This window comes from Oryctolagus cuniculus, chromosome 1 (genome assembly GCF_964237555.1).
Source record: "Oryctolagus cuniculus chromosome 1, mOryCun1.1, whole genome shotgun sequence".
Classification (NCBI taxonomy): Eukaryota; Metazoa; Chordata; class Mammalia; order Lagomorpha; family Leporidae; genus Oryctolagus; species Oryctolagus cuniculus.
The window spans coordinates 99,633,349-99,654,874 of NC_091432.1; the positions used below are offsets into that span (position 1 = coordinate 99,633,349).

The 21,526-nt window shown below is 44.0% G+C and overlaps 1 protein-coding gene and 1 pseudogene across 2 annotated transcripts in view; one reads left to right on the forward strand and one right to left on the reverse strand.

Annotated features, from left to right (window-relative positions):
• Window positions 1–815, reverse strand: part of SLC35F2 (solute carrier family 35 member F2) — a 56,296-nt gene extending 55,481 nt beyond the window's left edge. Inside the window, exons 1-2 of one of the 2 annotated variants that reach the window (XM_051849731.2) lie at window positions 679–815; window positions 13–284 (exon numbers count right to left, since the gene is read on the reverse strand). In XM_051849731.2, coding sequence (XP_051705691.2) covers window positions 13–122 — 110 coding nt within the window. In that variant the 5' untranslated portion in view covers window positions 123–284; window positions 679–815. Of the gene's footprint in view, window positions 1–12; window positions 285–678 lie in introns of those variants that run through there. The other variant, XM_070077724.1, reaches the window with a different exon arrangement.
• Window positions 816–15,409: 14,594 nt separating this feature from the next.
• Window positions 15,410–19,927, forward strand: LOC138847639 (small ubiquitin-related modifier 2 pseudogene; annotated as a pseudogene).
• The last annotated feature ends 1,599 nt before the right edge of the window (window positions 19,928–21,526 follow it).

Here is a 21,526-nt window from a genome sequence, read left to right on the forward strand (position 1 = left end):
CCCCGCACTCACCAGGTGAAGACTTTGCCTTTGATCCGGCTCAGCACCCTGCCGAACGCCTCGGCCGCTCCCAGCGCGTGGGCCTGCGCTGCGCCGGGTGCCGCGGGCGGTGCAGCCTCCATGGGGACCCCTGAGCGTCTCTTGCGCGCGGAATCCCCACAAGTGCCGGGGCTGAGAAGCCGGGAGGCGGCGCCTGCGCTGCCGGCGCGGGCTCCCCTCGACTCCCGCGCGCGCTCGCCGCTTCCCTCGCTGCTTCGCTCGCTCGCTCCTCCGCGGGGCTCCGTCTGCGACAAATCATTAACTGTCAGGCCCGGGGACCAGACAACACATTAGCAGATAACAACCTGGCACCTCCGGGGCAGCAGGAAGAGCAGGGATTTTGTTGGTTTTTTTTTTTTTTTTTTTGCCTTGGCACTGGAGCCTCCGTGCTGGGTGGCACCCAATGCGCATTTCAGGTTTTTACGGTTCCTTGTTTGAAATCAGCAAAGGAGGTGATACGAGGTTGTCGTGACTGCTCCCAGGGTGTCCTGACCCAAGAGGCAGCGAGCTAACAAGTGAACTTTGCTAACTTCAAGGACCTCCCGACCTGCCGCCTGCTCTCCTAATCTCCCGCCCTCTGACACATTTATACCAGTCAGAACCCCCACCACCGCACCCCACCCCCACGCATCAAAAGACCTGTCTTTTCTTCCCAAACAGAGGTCACATCCCAAAAGGATCCCGTAGAAGTGTCTTCGCGGCGTGGAGCGAGGCGGGCTTGCCTTCTCGGGCGTGCTGGGGCGGTGTTTCAGAGCTGGGCCGGGAGGAAGACGCTGCAGAAGCCCGGGCGCTGAGCCAGCAGGCCCGGGCTCGGCCACGCCTTCCAACGCTTCGGCGGACCGAGGCGGAACTGAGAGGGACCGAGAGCCCAGTGGCAAAGTTCCTGACTCTCTTGAGTCTGGTAGATTCGGCGCTTCCGGGAAGGAGGAGGGCGAGGACAAAAGAAAGAGGTGTTGGGACCGTGTTTTGTTTTTCCTGGCCACTTCTTTTAGACAGGACTAAAGTAGGTTGGAGAAGGCAGTACATCCTAAGAGGCGGCTCTGGAGGAACAGTCTAAGAAAAAAGTAGGTTTCGAAAAATAAAATGTAAGTTCGGCAAGTTTAGCAGCTGAAAGAGTCCCGAAGTTTAGAGGAAATGCTTTTTTTTTTTTTTTAATTGAGGCTAGATGGGAAGGAAAAAAATGAAGAACCTGACCACCACAGAGGATTGATTGAATATTACAGTACAACCACATGGAGAAAAACACACTGAGGATATTGACAGCACCTTTAATATGCACTCATTTTTGTAACATACACAGCCTGCAGATTGACAATGCTGAGCTGTAGCTAAGCCCTGTGCTCTTAAAAAATAGGATGGTTAAGAAACCGCCCACCCTTTTCTGTTCTCAGAAAGGCCTTCTGCCTATGGTTTATGGATAAGACCCAAGGTTGCTTTGTACTAGAACAAGGCCTGACACTGAGTTTCCAAATTCCTACCCCATGCATGCTTCATAAATGATAGGTTGAATTGCTTGTCTCCACTAACTAATCCAAACAAAATGATTGTTAATCAAATTACTGTTAAATTTTTCTCCTTCCCCCAGGCGTATAAATTTTCACCTACCCTGCATAAACCTGCCTTAGAGTAAAACATTTTCTGATTGCAGTCAAGCCACCCTTTCATTTCACCGCCCCACAGGGAGAGAATAATCCCCAAACGCTGATATGGATGGTCATCTTTCCACACCCTCCACTTGTACTGATCCTTTCAAATAAAGTCCTTAACTAGAACAGATTTGATTTTTATTGGAGTATATATATGGTTATATGGACATGAAGAAAAGAATAGGATACATGTCAATGCAAGTAACCTTAAAAGAAGGTAGGAATGCAGAAAATGAGAAAAAAAAAATTGTACTTAAAAGAAAAATCTTCAATGTCTGGCACTGTGGTGAAGCAGCTGCTTGCAATGCTGGCATCCCGTTATCAGAGTGCCTGGTTGAAGTCCTTCATTTCCAATCCGGCTCCCTGTAAATGTACCTGGGAAACAGCAAAAGGTAGCCCATGCATGTACTTGGGCTCCTGCCGTACATGTGGAGAACCAGGATGGAGTTCCTGGTTCCTGGCTTGGGCCTGGTCCACACCTGGCTTTTTCAGCCATTTAGGAAGTGAATCAGCAGACGGAAGATATTTCTCTGTGTGTGTGTATATGCATATGTGTGTGTCACTACGCCAAATAAATAAATAAATAAGTCTTTAAAAATTGATCAAATCTTCAGTATTATGCTATAGTCCCTTTTATGTAAAATATATGCTTTTGCATAAGTACATGATATTAAAAGATGCACTTAGGTGTTGTGGTAGAGTGAATACATCCCCCCCCCAAAAAAAAAAAAAACCTGAATCCTAATCCCTAGAAGCTGAGAAGCTTGCTTTTTGCAGCAAAAGGGACTTTGCAGATGTGAGTAAGTTACACACATGTGCTGAGAGATTATCCAGTGAGCTATAATGTAATCACAAGTGTCATTTTAGGAAAGAGGCTGAGGAAGGCTTACAACAGAAGAGGAGACGGTGATACGATGATGGAAACCGAGTTTGGAGTAAAAACTGGAAGGACACACCACAGGCCGAGGAATAGCAGCAGCCACGGGAGGAAGTCAGTAGCTCTACTGACTTCAGGAGCGACTGTAACCCAGTGACACAGATTTTGGATGTCTGACCTCCAGAATTATAAGACAATAAATCTGTGTTGTTTCAAGCCACTAAATTTTTGCTAATTTGTTTCAGCACCTGTAGGGAACAAAGCAGAGGTTCATACACTTATTTATAAAGATTGTAACATACTGTAGGTAATTAAAGTTACAGAGTAAGCATTTAATATGATTCCATTTTAATAAAAACCTTAACTAAGTAACTAAATATATTCATATAAATACACAAATACAGATATACACATGTATTTTGTGCTTTCCTATGTTTATATGAGCTAGAAGGGTTGGGTGTGGAAGAATGCATACCAGGCAGTTGATAATGATCAGAACCTGGGAGTGCTCAGTGATAGGAGGGGTGGATAAGGAAAGAGAGAGATTGCCTTGTTTATTTTTATTTTGTTTTCTTACTACAGGCATATACTGCTTTCAGTTAAGACATTTTTCAGGGTGGTATTGTGACCCAGTGGTTAGACTGCCACCTGCCACTATCATCTCATGTGAACACAGGTTAAGTCCCAGCTGTTCCACTTGGGATCCAGCTCCCTGCTCATGTGCATGAGAGAGCATCAAAGAATGGCCCAGGTGCTTGGGCCCCTGTGGGTACGTGGGAGACCCAGATGGAGTTCCAGGCTCTTGGCTTTGACTTGGCCCAGCCTCAGCCATTGCAGCCATTTGGGGAATGAACCAGCATATGGAAGATCTCTCTGTCTCTCCCTCCCTCTCTGTAACTCTGCTTTGCAAATAATTAATAAGTAAATAAATCAATCTGTTTAGGTTGCATTAATCTTAATTTAAAACATGCTAGGCTCAACATGTGGTCCCCAGAGGACCACAACTACAAAGTTATATGTAGTTCCTAACCACAAAATCTTCCTCAAAATGTTGCAATAGTAGCACTGCTTTAGCCTTCCTTCAAAATGAGGTCATCTCCCTTACTGAGGAGTATTGATCAGTCTGTGTTATTTTGGTATCAGGATTAAAATACATCGAGTGGAAATAAGGGCACCAATCCACAAGTTTTTTCAAAGAAATTAACTATGGAAAAAAATTTAGGTATTGGGGATTTTGCATAAAATAGCCTTACAAATATGAAAATCAACCATCACTTATTAAACACCTACTGTGTGCCAGATACTTCATGCTCTCTATTGTTCATATCAATCACCCTAAATCTTAGCGGTTTCAAACACCAATCATTTTATTATACTTTGTGGTTTATGTGGGTCAGGAATTTAGGAAGAGGTGGCCCAGGCAGTTCTGGTTAGAAGTCTCTCCTGTGGTTTGTCATAATGATGTAAATAAACAGGATCTGTAAAACAGTAAATACAAGGTTTATTCAGGGCAGGACATGAATGACCCAGGCCCAGGACCCACAAGCCCAAGGACTTTCAATGAGTCTTAGGAAGTGTTCAAATTGTAGTCAGAATTTATGTACTATACAAGGAATATACATTTTTCCAGTTTAGTCCTAAAAGTCTTTAGGTAAGTTGGGGGTCTGGTGGGAGGCCACACATTTCTCACTGGTTAGAGATTACTTTCTTTAGAGGATGATTGGCTACAAGCATCTCCAGAGATGGAGGAAATTGTCTCTGAAAAGAGGTTCCTGATTGATTTTAAGAACATTTCTGTGAATGGACAGGGAATGTGTGGATAAATAACAAAGAATTGCTCAAGGTTGCTCCAGATGACTAAGACAAAACAGACCCAGTGTGCACTGAAGTCAAAGTGACGTAGACAAGATTGATAGCTGTCTGGTCACTCCTCAGACAAGTCTCAGCAGGTGTTTATCTTGAATGCCTGCAGGCTTCTGGGGGGCAGTTTGTTCTCATCAGAAGGTTGCTGAAGCTGGAAGACATAGGTTGGAGTAGGAGGTTAAGGATGGAACAACCAGAGCCTGGCTAGCATCTCTGTCTCCCTACATAGTTTCAGGAGCTCTTCATACAGACTTTCTTTGTGGGCTAATTGGGGCTTCCTCACAGTCTGGTGACATCAGAGTAGCTACTCTAGTTCTATGGCAAGTGGTGCCCCATTCCCCAGGAAAGTGCCCTAAGAGAAACAATAACCAAAGCACATTGTAAATGTCCTTCAACTAAACACCACCATGAATACACATGTAAACAAGTTGAACTTATTATTCCTCACATGGATACAGGGGTATTAGAAAGACAGTCAGCTTTTTGTATCCAGAGTTCCAAATCTGCAGATTCAATCAAACCCAGTAAATATCGAAAAAGAATTTGCATCTGTCCTGAATAGGTACAAACTTTTTTTTCCTGTTCATTATTCCCACACAATAAGGAATAGGAGCTATTTACATAGTATTTACAATGCATGAGGTATTATAAGTGATCTAGAGATGATTTAAAGTGTGCAGGAGGCTGTGTGTAGGTTATATGCAAATACTATGCCATGGTACATAAGGGATTTAAACACTCATGGATTTTGGTATCCACCAGGATGGAACCCATCCTCCACAGATACAGAGAGATGGACAAGAAATGTAAATGATTTGGGCTTTGAGTGAAAAATCTGAGAAAGGATCTAAGGAAGTGGTTTTGGTATGGGCAGGCAGCCAGCTGGGAGCTGTAAGGAGCTCAAATCCTATCACCTTCTGTGTTAGCTCAGCCAGACTGAATGCTCAATACACCCGTACCCCATCGAGCAACCACACCTCACTTTCAGTTGTGCACCAGATGTCATGACACCTTCCTGGAGATCACCATGTGCACCGCAGCCCCACCCAAAACCCTCCATCCTTTGAATAATCCATCAAGCCATGCCCTGAGCACAACCCCTTGTCCTATAATAAGGACAACACCAGCCTGGGCGGGATGATTCTCCCTTGTGAGGTTGCCCACACTCGTATCTGTGTGTACCATCCCTAGGCCTTTCAATAAATCCTGCTTTTCTCCTCACCTCTATCTACACCTGCTTGTTGTATTCCTGCATGTGGGAAATCAAGAACCTGGCTAAGACCAGCTGGAGTTCTCTCTCAGCCCAAGTGGGGCTCTGGATCCCCACAATGTAATCCAGGGGTCCCTTCCCCACAACAGATTCACTTTAGATTGGATGCTGTCAGATTGGATGCAATTCTGATTGATATCTCAACCAATCTTATATGAAGGGCAGTCTAGCGAGAGGATAAAACTGAAACAAAGTAGCAGGCCAGCACCACGGCTCACTAGGCTAATCCTCCGCCTGTGGCACTGGCACCCCAGGTTCTAGTCCCGGTTGGGGCGCCGGATTCTATCCCGGTTGCTCCTCTTCCAGTCCAGCTCTCTGCTGTGACCTGGGAAGGCAGTGGAGGATGGCCCAAGTGCTTGGGCCTTGCACCTGCAGGGGAGACCAGGAAGAAGCACCTGGCCCCTGGCTTTGGATCGGCACGGCGCGCCGGCGGCCGCAGTGGCCATTTGGGGGGTGAACCAACAGAAGGAAGACTTTTCTCTCTGTCTCTCTCTCTCTAACTCTGCCTGTCAAAAAAAGAAAAGAAAAGAAAAAAGAAACAAAATAGCAGTCACTCATTTTGACCAACACAGGAGAGTTGGTATTTTGTGGGTGGCATAGTGACCTGTTTTTATGCTAACGAAGCTTTAATAGCTAAAATGGGGTCAGTGCCAGCACTGTGGCATAGCAGGTAAAGCCCCCACCTACCTGCAATGCTGGCATCCCATATGCACACCAGTTTGAGTCCTGGCTGCTCCTCTTCCGATCCAGCTCTCTGCTGTGGCCTGGGAAAGCAGTAGAAGATGGCCAAGTCCTTGGGTCCCTGCACCCAAGTGGCAGACCTGGAGGCATCTCCTGGCTCCTGGCTTTGGATCAATCCAGCTCTAGCCAGTTTGGTCATTTGGGGAGTGAACTAGCAGATAGAAGACTTTCTCTCTCTCTCTCTCTCTCTCTCTCTCTCTCTCTCTCTCTCTTTCCCTGCCTTTGCCTTTCAAATAAATAAATAAATCTTAAAAAAAAAATACAGTAGCTAACTGATGGTGTCGCAAGTCACCAAGCTGCCTCTCCAATTTAACTGGAAAGCATGGAACAAGCCTTTTTCCTAACATCTTTTTCTGACTGCTTGTAAAAAAAAGCTCTAGGTAAACATCTTTTGTAAATCTCACCAAACACAGCATACTGAATAATAAGGACAATTATAGTCACATTCACATTATCATCCAACAAAAAGCTTAAGACTATTGGGGCGGGATTTGGCCTGGTAGTTAAGACACCCTCATCACATGATGTGGTACCTGGGTTCAATTTCCAGCTCTGATCTCCAGTTCAAGGTTCCTGCTAAAGCGAGGCACCCTGGGGGCAGCAGGTTCACAGGTCAGTGATTGGGCCCTGCCACCCATGTGAGAGACCTGAGTTGAGGCTCCAGGCCCCTGGTTCTGGCCCTGGCCCTGGCCCCACCACAGCTGTTGGGAGCATTGGGGAGTAAACCAGCAGATGGGAGAACTCTGTATCTCTCTTTCTCTCCTTCTCTCCACCTCTCTCTCTCTCTCTCAAACAAAATAGAGAGCTCTAAATATAGGACTATAGTTCTAAATAGTTTTGATTTTCTATTACTTTGCAAAGCATATTTGAATTCCAAAAATGTCATGTTAGCAATGAACGAGAACTTCTATATTGAAAAGGGTCAAAAAGAAGAAAAAAAATTTGAGACAGCTTGCAGATATGAAAACTTATGACCCTTTTGACTTAGAACCAGTGTTTAAGGTAATCTGCACTTAAAGTTCATATTAAAGCCCCTACTTAGAAGGCCTTCTTTTAAAAAGATTCCATCTGGAGTATCCTATTCAATACATTTATTGCACTACACTTGAAGTTCCCAAAAGTCTTACTCCAGCTAAGTCTCTTGTTTTCCTTTTCAGTGGTGTTCTAGAAATTCTGGCCAGCCAGTCTTCTAGTTGAATGGCCAAAAGTACACAAGGTACCAAACAAATGAAAATGTCAGAATTATTTGTCATTAAGCAAAATGAATCAATAATATTCTGTGCTTGGATAGCAAGTTTGGAGAATTCACATTATTGCTATTGCATTAGTATAGGACATATTGCAAATCAATCAACCAGGTATTGGTTGAAGGAAAATCATGTACAGGCCACATGATCTATGATGTTCAAGACATAAAAGATATTCTCACCCTTTCTTCCAGTTTTCTTTTCTCCCTTCTTTCCATAAACGTGTTTGGAACTCCTACTATTTTCAGTGCCTTGTGCTAGGTGGCAGGGAAAATGTAGTAAGAATAAAATTTGGTTCTTGCTCTGAAAGTGCTTACAATTAAATAGGGAAAAATACTTGAATATGACTCTAAATGACCCTCTGCCTATTTGAGAAGATTCCGAGATTATTCCTTAGTCCCAGCAGACTCCCACCTCATCCCTTCTTTTTGTACCTACAACCCTGACAGATTTTCTTCTTAACAAGCCCTTTTCCAGCTGCCATTTCCTGAATCACTTCCTGAGGGTGCCCAGCTCCTAAAATAAGTACTGAAGGGATCACGAAAAGGGCCACGGTCTGAAAAAAAGTGATATGAGTTGAACAACAACAACAACAAAATAACCAAAATATAGGGGACAGAAAAGTCATCTAAGAAATATTCAATTTTGGGGGCCGGCACTGTGGCGCAGTGGGTTAACATCCTGGCCTGAAGCGCTGGCATCCCATAGGTGCACAGGTTCGAGACCCGGCTGCTCCACTTCCAATCCAGCTGTCTGCTACGGCCTGGGAAAGTAGTAGAAGATGGCCCAACTTGGACCTCTGCACCCGCGTGGGAGACCCAGAAGAAGCTCCTGGCTCCTGGCTTCGGATCGGCACAGCTCCGGTGGTTGTGGCCAATTTGGGAGTGAACCAGCCGAAGGAAGACCTCTCTCTCTCTCTCTCTCTCTCTCTCTGCCTCTCCTCTCTTTGTAACTCTGACTTTCAAATAAATAAATAAATCTTTTAAAAAAAAATTTAAAATGAAATACTCAGTTTTGTAATTAACTGTAGGTGCCCCTTATTATTTTATTATTTAAATATTTTATTATCTAACCCCATAGTACCATCCATAGACTGATGACCCAAATTTTTATCTCTAGTGTGGGCTTCCCCTGAGCTTCCCAAATTCTGCCCTTTTGAGTTTTTATAGAGTCTTCATTGCATAAGCATGATCAAAGCACGGACAACCATTGTAGAAGTGTGATTGGACCAAAAGGATATGACCTAGTGCTAAGAGATTAAATGAGCAAATTCAGCAAGGCCTGTTTGTTTTGTTTCTCTCTGGTCTCTCTGTACAGCATTCCTTCCTCCCCATTATGGGGCCAGACACCTTCTAAAATGGAGGTCTTGTGATCTACTATCAGATAAGGTAAGTCAGAAGATTCTGATATAGCTAGCTCCAACACAGAAAGGTAGGGGAAGATAAGCATTGGTTTTGAGTTTCTATGAGTTTCTTCAAAAAGAGAAATCCTAGCTTCTATCCCCTGCCTTATGGAGGAAAAGGAGCAGGTAAAAGGAGGGCAGAAGTTCAGAGAGAGAGAGAGATTTCGCTCTCCAAGGCCTAAAGCACCCCAACACTACAACAAAAGACTTTCTTTCACCTCTGTTGCTAGGAAGCTGCTTCAGAAACAAGAGACAAAAGGCCAAATGCTTTAATCTTGTTGCATTAGTCATTGTGGAAGTAGAATGGGCTGTGGGAGCTGTGAGCCAGGAACCAGGAATGAAAACCAAGACATCAATATATCACACAAATACAACTTCTCCAACTTCATTTTAGTTAGTATAGACCTGGGTATTTTTCTCCCTATTATTTCCTTTTCAATATATATAAAAATGAGGTTTATATATGTCATCAAATAGCATAGAGCTGGATTTTGTTGTGTGTTTTACTCTGAAAATCTTTGTCTTTTCATCGGACTGTTTATTTAAATAGAGTGATTACTGATATATTTGGATTTATTTCTACCAAATTACTGTTTTCAATTTGTCTCATTTAATATTTGTTTTTTAAATGTCTATTCATCTCTGTTTATTTAAAGGCAGAACAACAGAGAGAGAAAGAGACAGAGATCTTTTATCTATTGGTTCACTTCCCAAATGCCGACAATAGCAGGGGCTGGGCTAGGTCTCCTCCATTGGTGGCAGGGACTCAGCACTTGAGCCATCATCTACTGCCTCCGGGTACATTAGCAGGCAACTGGATCAGAAGTAGAAGTGCCAGTAAACAAGCCTACACTCCAATTTGAGACATGGGCACCCCAACTGGTGGCTTTACCTGCTGTGCCACAAGCCCACCCCAAAGTCTAAAATCAGTCAAAATATTTATCCTGTTCTCAAGCAATGCAAGAACCTTAGAATATTTTAACCCTAATAACTCCCCTAACTTATATGCTATTGTTGACCAATAATTTAGTTCTAGTTTGCTCTTTGTCACCCACACAGTAGGTATTATTTTTAGTTTCATACAGTCACAATTGTTTAGGACCAGAGCCATGGATGTCTGACCTGTGCAGTCACATAAGGCCCCACGCTCAGAAGTCATGCTTGGAGTCTTAGTTTTCCTGAGCGACTGTTTAAAAATTGTCTGAGGGGCTGGCATTGTGGCTTAGTAGGTTGAGCTGCCGCCTGCAATGCTGGCATCCCATAGGAGCACCGGTTTGTGTCCCAGCTGCTCCTCTTCCAATCCAGCTCCCTGCTAATGGTCTCAGAAAAGTAGCAGAGGATGACTTAAGCGTTTGGGCCCCTGCCACCCATGTGGGAGACCCAGATGAAGCACCTGGCTCCTGGCTCCTGGCTTCTGCCTGGCCCAGTGCTAGCTGTTTCAGCCATCTGGGGAGTGAACCAGCAGATGGAAGATCTCTCTGTGTCTCTGCTTCTCTCTCTGTAACTCTTTCAAAACAAACAAATAACTATTTAAGAAAATAATAGTTATTTTATAAAGAAAATAATTTATTTCCTTACATTCTTGTGAGAACAAGGCGCTGGCAGGTTCAGCTGTCTGGTGAGAAGGAACTTTGGAAGAATTCAGCTCCAGTCCAGGTTATCAGAATACTTAGTTAGCACGTCTTTGTGGTGAGCCCTTCCACATGATGGGGTTTATTTTGTCACTTTCCTGAATACTTCAAGGATAGCTATCTGGCCCTCTAGCTCTGTTAGAAGGCATAGTATGCCACGTGGCACAGCAGGTTACAGCCCTGACCTGAAGCACCGGCATCCCATATGGGTGCCGATTCTAGTCCCGGCTGCTCCTCTTCCAATCCAGCTCTCTGCTATGGCCTGGGAAAGCAGTAGAAGATGGCCCAAGTCCTTGGGCCCCTGCACCCATGTGGGAGACCCGGAAGAAGCTCCTGGCTCCTGGCTTCGGATCAGCCCAGCTCCAGCTGTTGTGGCCATTTGGGGAGTGAACCAGTGGATGGAAGACCTCTCTCTGTGTGTGTAACTATGAATTTCAAATAAATAAATAAATCTTAGAAAAAAAAAAGAAGGTGGCATAGTATGCCAAACTTCCAGCATGCCTGGATTTTAACTTCTACACTTAAAGAAGTAGCTCCAAGACGTCTTCAAAACAGAGCCTCATTCTTCAACATTTAGTAGAAATCTTCAGGACAAATACTAGCTTCAGCTCATTTTTTTTTTAAAGATTTATTTATTTATTTGAAAGTCAGAGTTTCACAGAAAGAGGAGAGGCAGAGAGAAAGGAGTCTTCCATCCACTGGTTCACTCCCCAGATGGCCACAACAGGCGGAGCTGCACCGATCTGAAGCCAGGAGCCAAGAGCTTCCTCTGGGTCTTCCCACGCAGATGCAGGGGTCCAAGGACTTGGGCCATCTTCTACTGCTTTCTCATGCCATAGCAGAGAGCTGGATCAGAAGTGGAGCAGCCAGGACTTGAACTGGCACCCATATGGGATGCCGGCACTGCAAGCAGCAGCTTTACCCGCTACAATACAGTGCCAGCCTCTTCAGCATGTTTTTATCTCACTCTATTTGGAAGATTCTGCAGAGTTATTACATTCCTACCAACTCAGCAGTGCATTGTAAATTATTTTGTATTCCTTATATTTTAATTGTTTAGTTTGGAGGACCATTAGGATATCTAACTTAACAATAGTCCCTGAAATGGAGTTATGCTTTCACTTAATCTATAACCTAAAAATGTTGAGCCATTAAGATATTTTTCTTTAAAAAAAAAAAAAAGCTAGCAATAGGGGCTGGTGCTATGGCATAACAGGTAAAGCCACCGCCAGCAGTGACAGCATCCCATTTGGGCGCCTGTTCAAGTCCCGACTGCTCCACTTCTGATCCAGGTCCCTGATGATGTATCTGGGAAAGTGAGGAAGGTGGCCCAAGTGCTTGGGTCCCTGCACCCATATGAGAGACCCAGAAGAAGCTCCTGCTTCAGATCTACGATGTGGCCATTTGGGGAATGGACAAGTGGATGGGAAGACCTCTCCTCTCTCTGCCTCTGTCTGCCTCTCTGTAAATCTGCCTCTCAAATAAACAAATCTTAACAACAACAACAAAAAACCAGTCTTTCCAGGACCTTGACTTTGGACTTCTAGCCTCCAGATCTGTGAAAGCATGAATTTCTTCTGTTTTAAGCCCCCTGGTTTATGATAATCTGCTGTGGCAGCCCTGGGAAATTCATACACTATGGGGAGATATCAGCTGGGACAGAGCATGAAGAAGCCTTCTGGGGCACTGAAAATGATCTGTGTCTTGATCTGGGTGGTGGTTACACTGTGTATACATATGTAAACATTTATCAGCCTACATCTTCATATGCACTTTACTCTGAGCTATACCTGATTTTAAAATAATAAAAAGTAAAACAAACAGAAAAGCATAGTACAGAAAATGATATAAAGTTTATGACTGTAGGGACATAAAAGATAATATCTCTTAGCACTTTATTTTACTTTATTGGAGAGCATTTGTATTTCCATAGCCACAAAGAAGTATGGGAGATCTAATTTTTTGATTTTCAGTGTTTGCAAATAAGAAAAGCACACTACAAGAAAACTGAATAGAGATAAAGTATTAAGCTATCATGTTACCAAATAAATAAAACAAAAAAAGGAGTGGTGCAGAGATTAGAAAGCCCCTGTTCCACAGTGGATTCTGTTTCTCCAGTAACTGGAGTGTTTGTATCTGTGAAACAGTGTCTCTCTCCCTTGGATAATACCAAAATCTATAATTTTCTGAATTATTTACCAGTCATAAGATTACAACTTGGGGGCCAGGGCTGTGGTGCAGTAGGTTAATCCTCCACCTGCGGCACTGGCATCCCATATGGGTGCCAGTTCTAGTCCCAGCTGCTCCTCTTCCAATCCAGCTCTCTGCTATGGCCTGGGAAAGTAGAAGAAGATGGCCCACGCATTTGGGCCCCTGCACCCATGTAGGAGATCCAGAAGAAGCTCCTGGCTCCTGGCTTCAGATCAGCCCAGCTCCAGCCATAGCAGCAATTTGAGGAGTGATCCAATGGACAGAAGACCTTTCTCTCTGCCTCTCCCTCTCACTGTCTGTAACTCTACCTCTCAAATAAATAGATAAAAATCTTAAAGAAAAAATTACATCCTAGGGGCTGGCACTGTGGCATAGCAGGTTAAGCCTCCAACTACAGTGCAATATGGCTGCCGGTTTGAGTCCCAATGGCTCCACTTCTGATCCAGCTCCCTGCTAATGTGCCTAGGAAAGCAATGGAAGATGGTCCAAGTGTTTGGGCACTTGCTCCCACATGGGAGACCCAGAAGAAGCTCCTGGCTCCTGGTTTCTGGTTTTGTCCTGGCCCAGTCCTGGCCATTGCAGCCATCTGGGGAGTGAACCAGTGATGAAAGACCTCACTCTCTGTCTCTCCTTCTCTCTCTCTCTCTCTCTCTCTGTAACTCTGCCTTTCAAATAAATAAAATAAATCTTAAGAAAAAAAAGACTACATCTTAGTCACAGTAATTATTAGCAATACATATCTTAGAGTGGATCCTTCTGCAGCTGGTATCTACTGCAAAAGTTAGTTAATGAGTGCACGATTCTTTTTGGTTTTTCTCTCAAGCCAGGAAACCCTGGGAATGCCTTAATGTAGCTCTCTTTTTTACTACTCTCCTCCCTGTTGAGGAATAACTAACTAGTTTCTATTGGAAATGTCAAATGGAAAGAATTAAGAGGGGAAATGCATAAAGAAGCTAACTTCAGGAGCTAGAGTTTTTCTGTGCAAAAAATCTACATTGTGGATTATTACATTATTGTTCAAATACTAAAGTGCTTTTGAAAAGTTGCCAGGAAGTAAAAAAAAAAAAAAAAAAGAGGTTTGTACATTTAGGATGTAATGGAACATCATTTAAAAGTGCTACAGTTAAAAAGTAAGTAGGTAAGCACTTGAGAAATTTTGGGCATATAGCATAGAGTGCATATAAAGATATTTTAAGCTCAAGATTGAACTAAAAGTCATATTGAACTGCTGACAGCTTTGAAATCTATTGAAAGACTACAGCGGCACAAAAGAATAACACAAAGAACTGAAAAGGCAAATACAGTGCCATCCTGTACCAAGTGCATACACTCTGTCCTCTAATGTTTCTTATAATTATCCTCATAGGCTCAGCCCACTTGTCAGCAAAAATTAAATGGCAGAGTTATAGTGAAATAATTACCAAGATGCTGCCTACTTTTACAAAACACTCTTTAAGACATTTACTAATGCACTACAGTGTTGTTATAAATAATTAAAATCAAATAAATTCAGAACAGCTAAATAATTTACAAACTTGTCAAAATAAATCAGCTAAGAATATTCTGAGGTTTAGTGCGTTTGATTTTCATGCTTTGATTTACTTGTTTTCTTATTAAATCAGATAAAAGAAAAAAGTTAGGATTTTGATTCATATATGACAAATTACATCACCTTACTGCCCTACAACATCCACTTGTTAGAAAACAAACTTAAATACATCAACAAAAAGCACTTACAAATTAGTCACGAAATTTTGGGTGATTCTCCACCAGTCACAAATGTCCCAACTTCACTTGGCAGTTCCTATGTCCTCCCAAGTATCCACACATTTTCACAGAACATATGTCCCAATTTTTGTTAAGTGTATATAGTTGTTGGGCTCAAGTCATTGTAATATATGTTAGCAGGTATAGGTTTATGTGTTCTTGGCATCAAGAAGTTAACAATTCATTAGAGAATTAAGGCACATGCATTAAAAGTGAGGCATTACATGTCAACGTTGTGCATTATACAGGCATTCAGAACTAGATGAAATGGTTCAGGATCCAATCAGAGAAAGGTTCCTGGAGAAAAAAAGATTGCTGTTTCTCTGAGATTTAAATTATGATCAGGACCTGTATGGGTGATGCACAAGAGAAAACGTGGAACCCAGCAAAAAAGTGGAGCATATATTTAACATACAAGGATAAGCAAAACAGCCTGGATGAAGGAAGGGAATTCATGATAGGAAACAGGAAATGATAAAGAAAGAAAAATAGATAGGGACCTGATTGTGTAGTGTCTGGAATTATGAGTCAAGAAGCTTTGGTTTCATTCCACAATCAGTGGACAGTCATTGAGAGGCTCTCGTGAGCAGAGGAGTACTAAGAAGCTAGTTCACGTAGACTATGTCAGAAAGAAAGGCTTCTGGAAGCAGGGAGAGCCACTAGACGTAATTATCACAGCACCAGAGTGGTAACAGGGTCCCCTTGTAATGGTAACATGAGTACAAAAGCAGGAACTGAAACAGAAGTGTCTGAAGAATTCACAGATCTCAGCAAGGAAAAGGAAGGGATGAAAGAGAACCTGAAGCTTTTGTTTGGTTTTGTTCTCGTGGTAGAAACACTTGCTGTGAGTCCTGCCCTAACATATTTTTTCTGCATCCATTATACATTTTGAAAGCAGAGCAAGAGAATCAGTTACACAGATCTCTAAATGGTAGAATTTTTCAGCAAGAAGAGGTGGCACATCAACTGTATTTGTAATATTCCTTCTGTAACTCGGTGTTGGTCACCTGGGTTATTTCCTCTAGCAATAATCATCAAAATAGCAGAGCCTCTCTTTATCAGGTCACCCAGAAACACCAACCCAGACAGGAGAGGTCTGCAAGTGTGGGAGGTGAAATGATCAGGGTTTGCCCATAGACTGATCTCTCCCAAGGCTGGGGTCCCTCCACATTTTTTCTCTACTTTTCACTTGACTGAACAGAGAGAGAGAGAGAGAGAGAGAGAGAGAGACTCTCATCTGTAGATTGACTCATGAAATGCAGGCAGCAGCCATGGCTGGGCCAGGCCAAAGCCAAGAGCCCAGAGTTCAATCTGGTCTCCCATGTGTATGGAATGGACCCCACCAGCTGAGCCATCACCTGGTGCCTCCCAGGTTGCATGTTAGTGCCCTTATACCTGGGTCCCTGCCACCCACATGGGACACCTGGACCACGCTCTGGCCTCCCAGTTTTGGCCTGGCCCAGACTCAGCATTTGGGTAGTGAGCCAGTAGGTGAGAACCACTTGTCCCCACCCCCTCCAATTCTCTCTCTACTTCTCTCTCTTTCTCTGTCACTGTGCCCTTCAAGTAGATTAAAATAAGGAAACTTTTTTAAATATAAAAAATATGTGCTTATAAATGTACTTTGAGGGAAAGGCCAATTATGGACACATTTAAATGTTGAATGAGTCTTACTCTAACGTATTTTTAAGTATACAGCACATTATTGCTTAGCATAGTACAGCATTGCACAACAGATCTCTACAGCTTATTCATCTTGTTTATCTGTAACTTTATGCGCATTGATTCATAACTCTTTGTTCCCCTCTACTGGCCTCTAGCAACCACCATTCCACTCTGGCTCTATGAATCAGACTGTTTTACATACTTCATATGAGTGGCCTCATGCAATATCTGTCTTTCTGTGGCTAACTTATCTCCCTTGCATAATGTCTGAAGTTTCACCATATTGTTACATATCGCAGAATTTCCTTCTTTCACCAACGACTGCAGCAGACATTGTTCCAAAGAACATATACAAATGGCCAACCCATGAATAATGCTCAGGGTCACTAGTAGTCAGGGAAATTCAAATCAGAGCTATAATGAGATGTCACCTCGCAGCAATAAGAAAGGCTACTACCCAAAAAAGAAAGGCAAATATAGGCTAGGATGAAGAGAAATTAGGCTGGCGCCGTGGCTCACTAGGCTAATCCTCCGCCTGTGGCGCCAGCACCCCAGGTTCTAGTCCCAATTGGGGCACCGGATTCTGTCCCGGTTGCCCCTCTTCCTGTCCAGCTCTCTGCTCTGGCCCGGGAGGGCAGGGGAGGATGGCCCAAGTGCTTGGGCCCTGCACCCCATGGGAGACCAGGAGAGGCACCTGGCTCCTGGCTTCGGATCAGCGCAGTGCGACGGCTGCAGCGCGCCGGCCGCAGCAGCCATTGGAGGGTGAACCAACAGCAAAAGGAAGACCTTTCTCTCTGTCTCTCTCTCTCACTGTCCACTCTGCCTGTCAATTAAAAAAAAAAGAGAGAGAGAGAGAGAGAGAGAGAGAAATTAAAGTCCTTGCCACTGTTGACAGGAATATAAAATGGTGCAGCCACTATGCTTCCTCCAAAAATTAAAAATAGAGCTATCCTATGATCCAACTATCCCAGTTTTGGGTATTTATGCAAAAGAATTGAAATCAGTCTCAAAAATGTATAGTAGGGGCAGACACTGTGGCACAGTATGTTAATCCTCTGCCTGAGGCGCTGGCATCCCATATGGACGCCGGGTTCCAGTCTTGGCTGTTCCTCTTCTAATCCAGCTCTCTGCTATGGCCTGGGAAAGCAGTAGAAGATGGCCCAACTCCTTGGGCCCCTGCACCCACGTGGGAGACCAGGAAGAAGCACCTGGCTCCGGATTAGCACAGCTCTGGCCGTTGCGGCCATTTGGGGAGTGAACCAATGGAAGGAAGACCTTTCTTTCTGTCTCTTCCTCTCACTGTAACTCTACTCTAAAATAAATAAATCATAAATCTAAAAAAAAAAAAGTATAGTAGCACTCCTATATTCACTGTGGCCTAGTCACAGTGGCCAAGATGTGGAAACAAACCTTAATGTCCCTCAAAAAATGAACAAAGAAAGTGTGGTAAACACAGCCTGAAGGCTGTGAGAGTGACTAGGAGAATGACAATACTGCTGACAGAAAAAGAAAAATCATCAGGAGGAGTCACTTTGTGTAGAAAATAGTTTGATTTTCAAGCATTTTGCATTTCAAGGAGCTGCTAAACTTCCAGGGCTTAGGTATGGGGCTGTTAATATACATAAAATGGACAATACTACAGAAAAAGCTTTGGGTTCTTTCACCTGGAATGAGTGGCTGAGATGATGAAACTGAATTAAATTCCTTGAAGATAAGAGTGTAAGTAGAGCAAAAGAGGACCAAACCTGGAAATCGCCCTTACTTACAAGATGGAAAGAGGAGGAAAGGTCGCGGGGGCAGTCTAAACATTTCATGGACATCGGTGCAGCGAGTAGTAATATGAATGATGATATTGATGATTATTTTACAAGTTTGCTACTCAGTATTTTCAGGGAAATATAAAATATTGAAACTTTACTAAGAATAATGGAAAGGCAACCTTCTTTTAGGAATTCCTTCAACAGAAATCATAACGTGTTAAGGCACAACAGATAAATATTGCAATGTTTTCCAATTAAAAACTTCTTATGTGGAGCAAGCATTGTGGTGCAGTGGTTAAACCACTACTGGGATGCCCGCACCCCTTGTCAAAGCGCCTAGGTTGGATTCCAGCTTTCCTCCCCATTTAGCTTCCTGCTAACGTGAACGCTAGGGGGCAGCAGGTGATTGAGTCCTTGACTCCCGGCTTCAGCCTGACCCACCCCTGGCTATTGTGGGCATTTAGGGAGTGAGCCAACAGATAAGAGATCTCCCTCCTCTTCTCTCTGTCATTCTGCCTTTCAAATAAATAAATGATTTTAAAATCTGCTCATGGGGCCGGCGCTGTGGTGTACTGGGTAAAGCCGCCCCCTGCACTGCCAGCATCCTATCTGGGCAGCAGTTCAAGTCCTGGCTGCTCCACTTCCAATCCAGCTCTCTGCTAAGGCCTGGGAAAGCAGTAGAAGATGGCCCAAGTCCTTGGGCCCCTGCACCTGCATGGGAAGACCTGGAGGAAGCTCCTGGCTCCTGGCTCCTGGCTTCAAAATGGCCCAGCTCCAGCCATTGTGGTCAACTGGAGAATGAACCAGTGGATGGAAGATATCTCTCTCTCTCTCTCTCTCTCTCTCTCTCTCTGCCTCTCCTTTCTCTGTGTAATTCTTTCAAATAAATAAATAAATCTTAAAAAAAAAAAGCTGCTCATTTAGGTGAGATGAAGAGTAATAAAGCATATGTATACAAATATTTGAGCTACTGAATACAAAATCTATGACATATATATGCATAAGAAATAAATCACCTGTGCTGGCTGAGTCCATCAGCTAATTGCATTCTTTCAGAAACTGACCAGGTTGCTTCTGCCTCTCCTGGTGTGCTTGTGTGCTGGTTTGGTGAAGCCCTGGTACCTCTTTTGTGAAGCAGCAGCTGAGGAGACTCCACAACTCGCCAGGGCTGATGAAAATCCCACAGAAGGAATCAAGACTGAGAACACCAATCATTAATTTGAAGGTGGCAGGACTGGATGGTTCTGTGGTGCAGTTTAAGATTAAGAGGTGTGGGCCAGCATTGTGATTTAGAGGGTTAAGCTGCTGCCTGCAGCTCCAGCATCCCATATGGGCAATGGTTCAAGTCCTGGCTGCTCCATTTCTAATTCAGCCCAGCTCCCTGCTGATGCACCTGGGAAAGCAACAGAAGATGGCCCAAAGTGCTTAGGCCCCTGCACCCATGTGGGAGATCCCGAAGAAGTTCTTTGCTCCTGGCTTTGGCCTGGCCCAGCCCCAGCAATTGCAATGGATAGAAGATCTCTTTGTCTCTCCCCCTCTCTCTCTCGGTAAGTGCCTTTCAAATATATAAAATAAATCTTAAAAAAAAAAAGATTAAGAGGTGTATACCACTTAGTAAACTAAGGAAAGCTTATTGTGAACCACAGGGTTTGTCAATGAGGCAGATCAGGTTCCAGTTTGATGGGCAGCCAATCAATGAGTGAGACCCACCTGTGCAGTTGGAACTGGAGGCTGAAGATAGAATCGATGTGTTCCACCAGCAGAGAGGAGGTGTCCACGAAGAAGGGAGGCTGCTGCTGTACTGTTGAGCTCTGTCCTTTCAGATCCAGAGTACATTCTCATTCAGAAAACTGCAGTTGGTTCCATGACATCCTGCCTGCTACGGAATGGTTTTCTCCATTATTTCATCTTCCTCTTCATTCCTTTTTCCCCTTTCTCCATTAGTGGCATGCTCATTCAGCTCTTATCTTTATATTCCAGTGATTATTTTTCTCTATTTTAACAGCAACATAAAAATCCTTGCATACCTTGTTTGATGGGAGAATTGTAATATTTTTCATTTACTATTATAAAGATAAGACAATTTTATAACTTTTTGTATGTAACTGTTATATGTAGAACAATTTGTCTGCAAGCAGGAGTAAATTACTCTCTTTATTTTTTAAAAGTTTTATGTATTTGGGCCGGCGCCACGGCTCACTTAGCTAATCCTCTGCCTGCAGCACCGGTACTCCGGGTTCTAGTCCCGGTTGCCCCTCTTCCAGTTCAGCTCTTTGCTGTGGTCCGGGAAGGCAGTGGAAGATGGCCCAAGTGCTTGGGCCCTGCACCTGCATGGGAGACCAGGAGGAAGCACCTGTCTCCTGGCTTTGGATAGGCGCAGCAACGGCCATAGTGGCCATTTGGGGGTGAACCAACAGAAGGAAGACCTTTCTCTCTGTCTCTCTCTCACTGTCTAACTCTGCCTGTAAAAAAAAAAAAAAGTTTTATGTATTTATTTGAGAGGTAGAGTTACAAACAGAGAGAAGGAGAAACACAGAGAAAGGTCTTCCATCTGCTGATTCAGTCCCCAAATGGCTGCAATGGCAAGAGCTGGGCCGATGCAAAGCCAGGAACTAGGAGCTTCTTACCTGTCTCCCTTGTGGGTGTAGGGGCCCAAGGACTACTGCTTTTCCAGGCACATTAACAGGCAACTGATTGCAAGTGGAGCAACCAAAACTCATTGGGCACCCATATAGGATGCCAGTGCCACAGGCGGTGGCTTTACCCAGTACGCCACAGCGCCAGCCTGAGAGTCTGGGCTCTTAAATACAGCTGTATGCCTTCTCCAGAAAAAGGTGCTTTGAATGTAGAAAGAAAGAAGCTCCTGATGCAGAGGGCAAGAGGCAACACAGAGAGGGTGCAAAGGGGTCCAGAGTGATTGACTGACAAAGTGGCAAAGGCAGCTCTTTACATAGGAATTCAGTAGACAGTTAAGGAGATTTTTTCAAAAAGACATTACAGCAAAAAAGAGGAGGAATTGCAAACACACCAGGTGTGGCTGGTTCACAGAGGACACGCATTGTGGTAAAAGAAGGGAGACGAAGGGAGGGCAGGAACTTTTCATAGGAGAGCTTGATGCCACCCCAGGACCGGCAGCCCGGGAAGCCTGGGAATGTCACAGTCACTCTGTCAGCAATGTGTGTGCCATATGTATGCCTTCCTATGGGAGGGCAGAAACATCACTTAGGGGCAGTTTCCCCAGTCCAGGAAAAAGAGGAGGAAGGCCTGAACTAAGGATAGTGGAAAAGGGACAGAGTTTAAACACACTTAGAAAACTGAATCAACAAAGTTTGGTACTGCTCAGATGTCATGGGCAGAGGGGATGGAGAAGCCTAGGCGAAGTCCCTGGCTTCTGACTGAAGCGACTG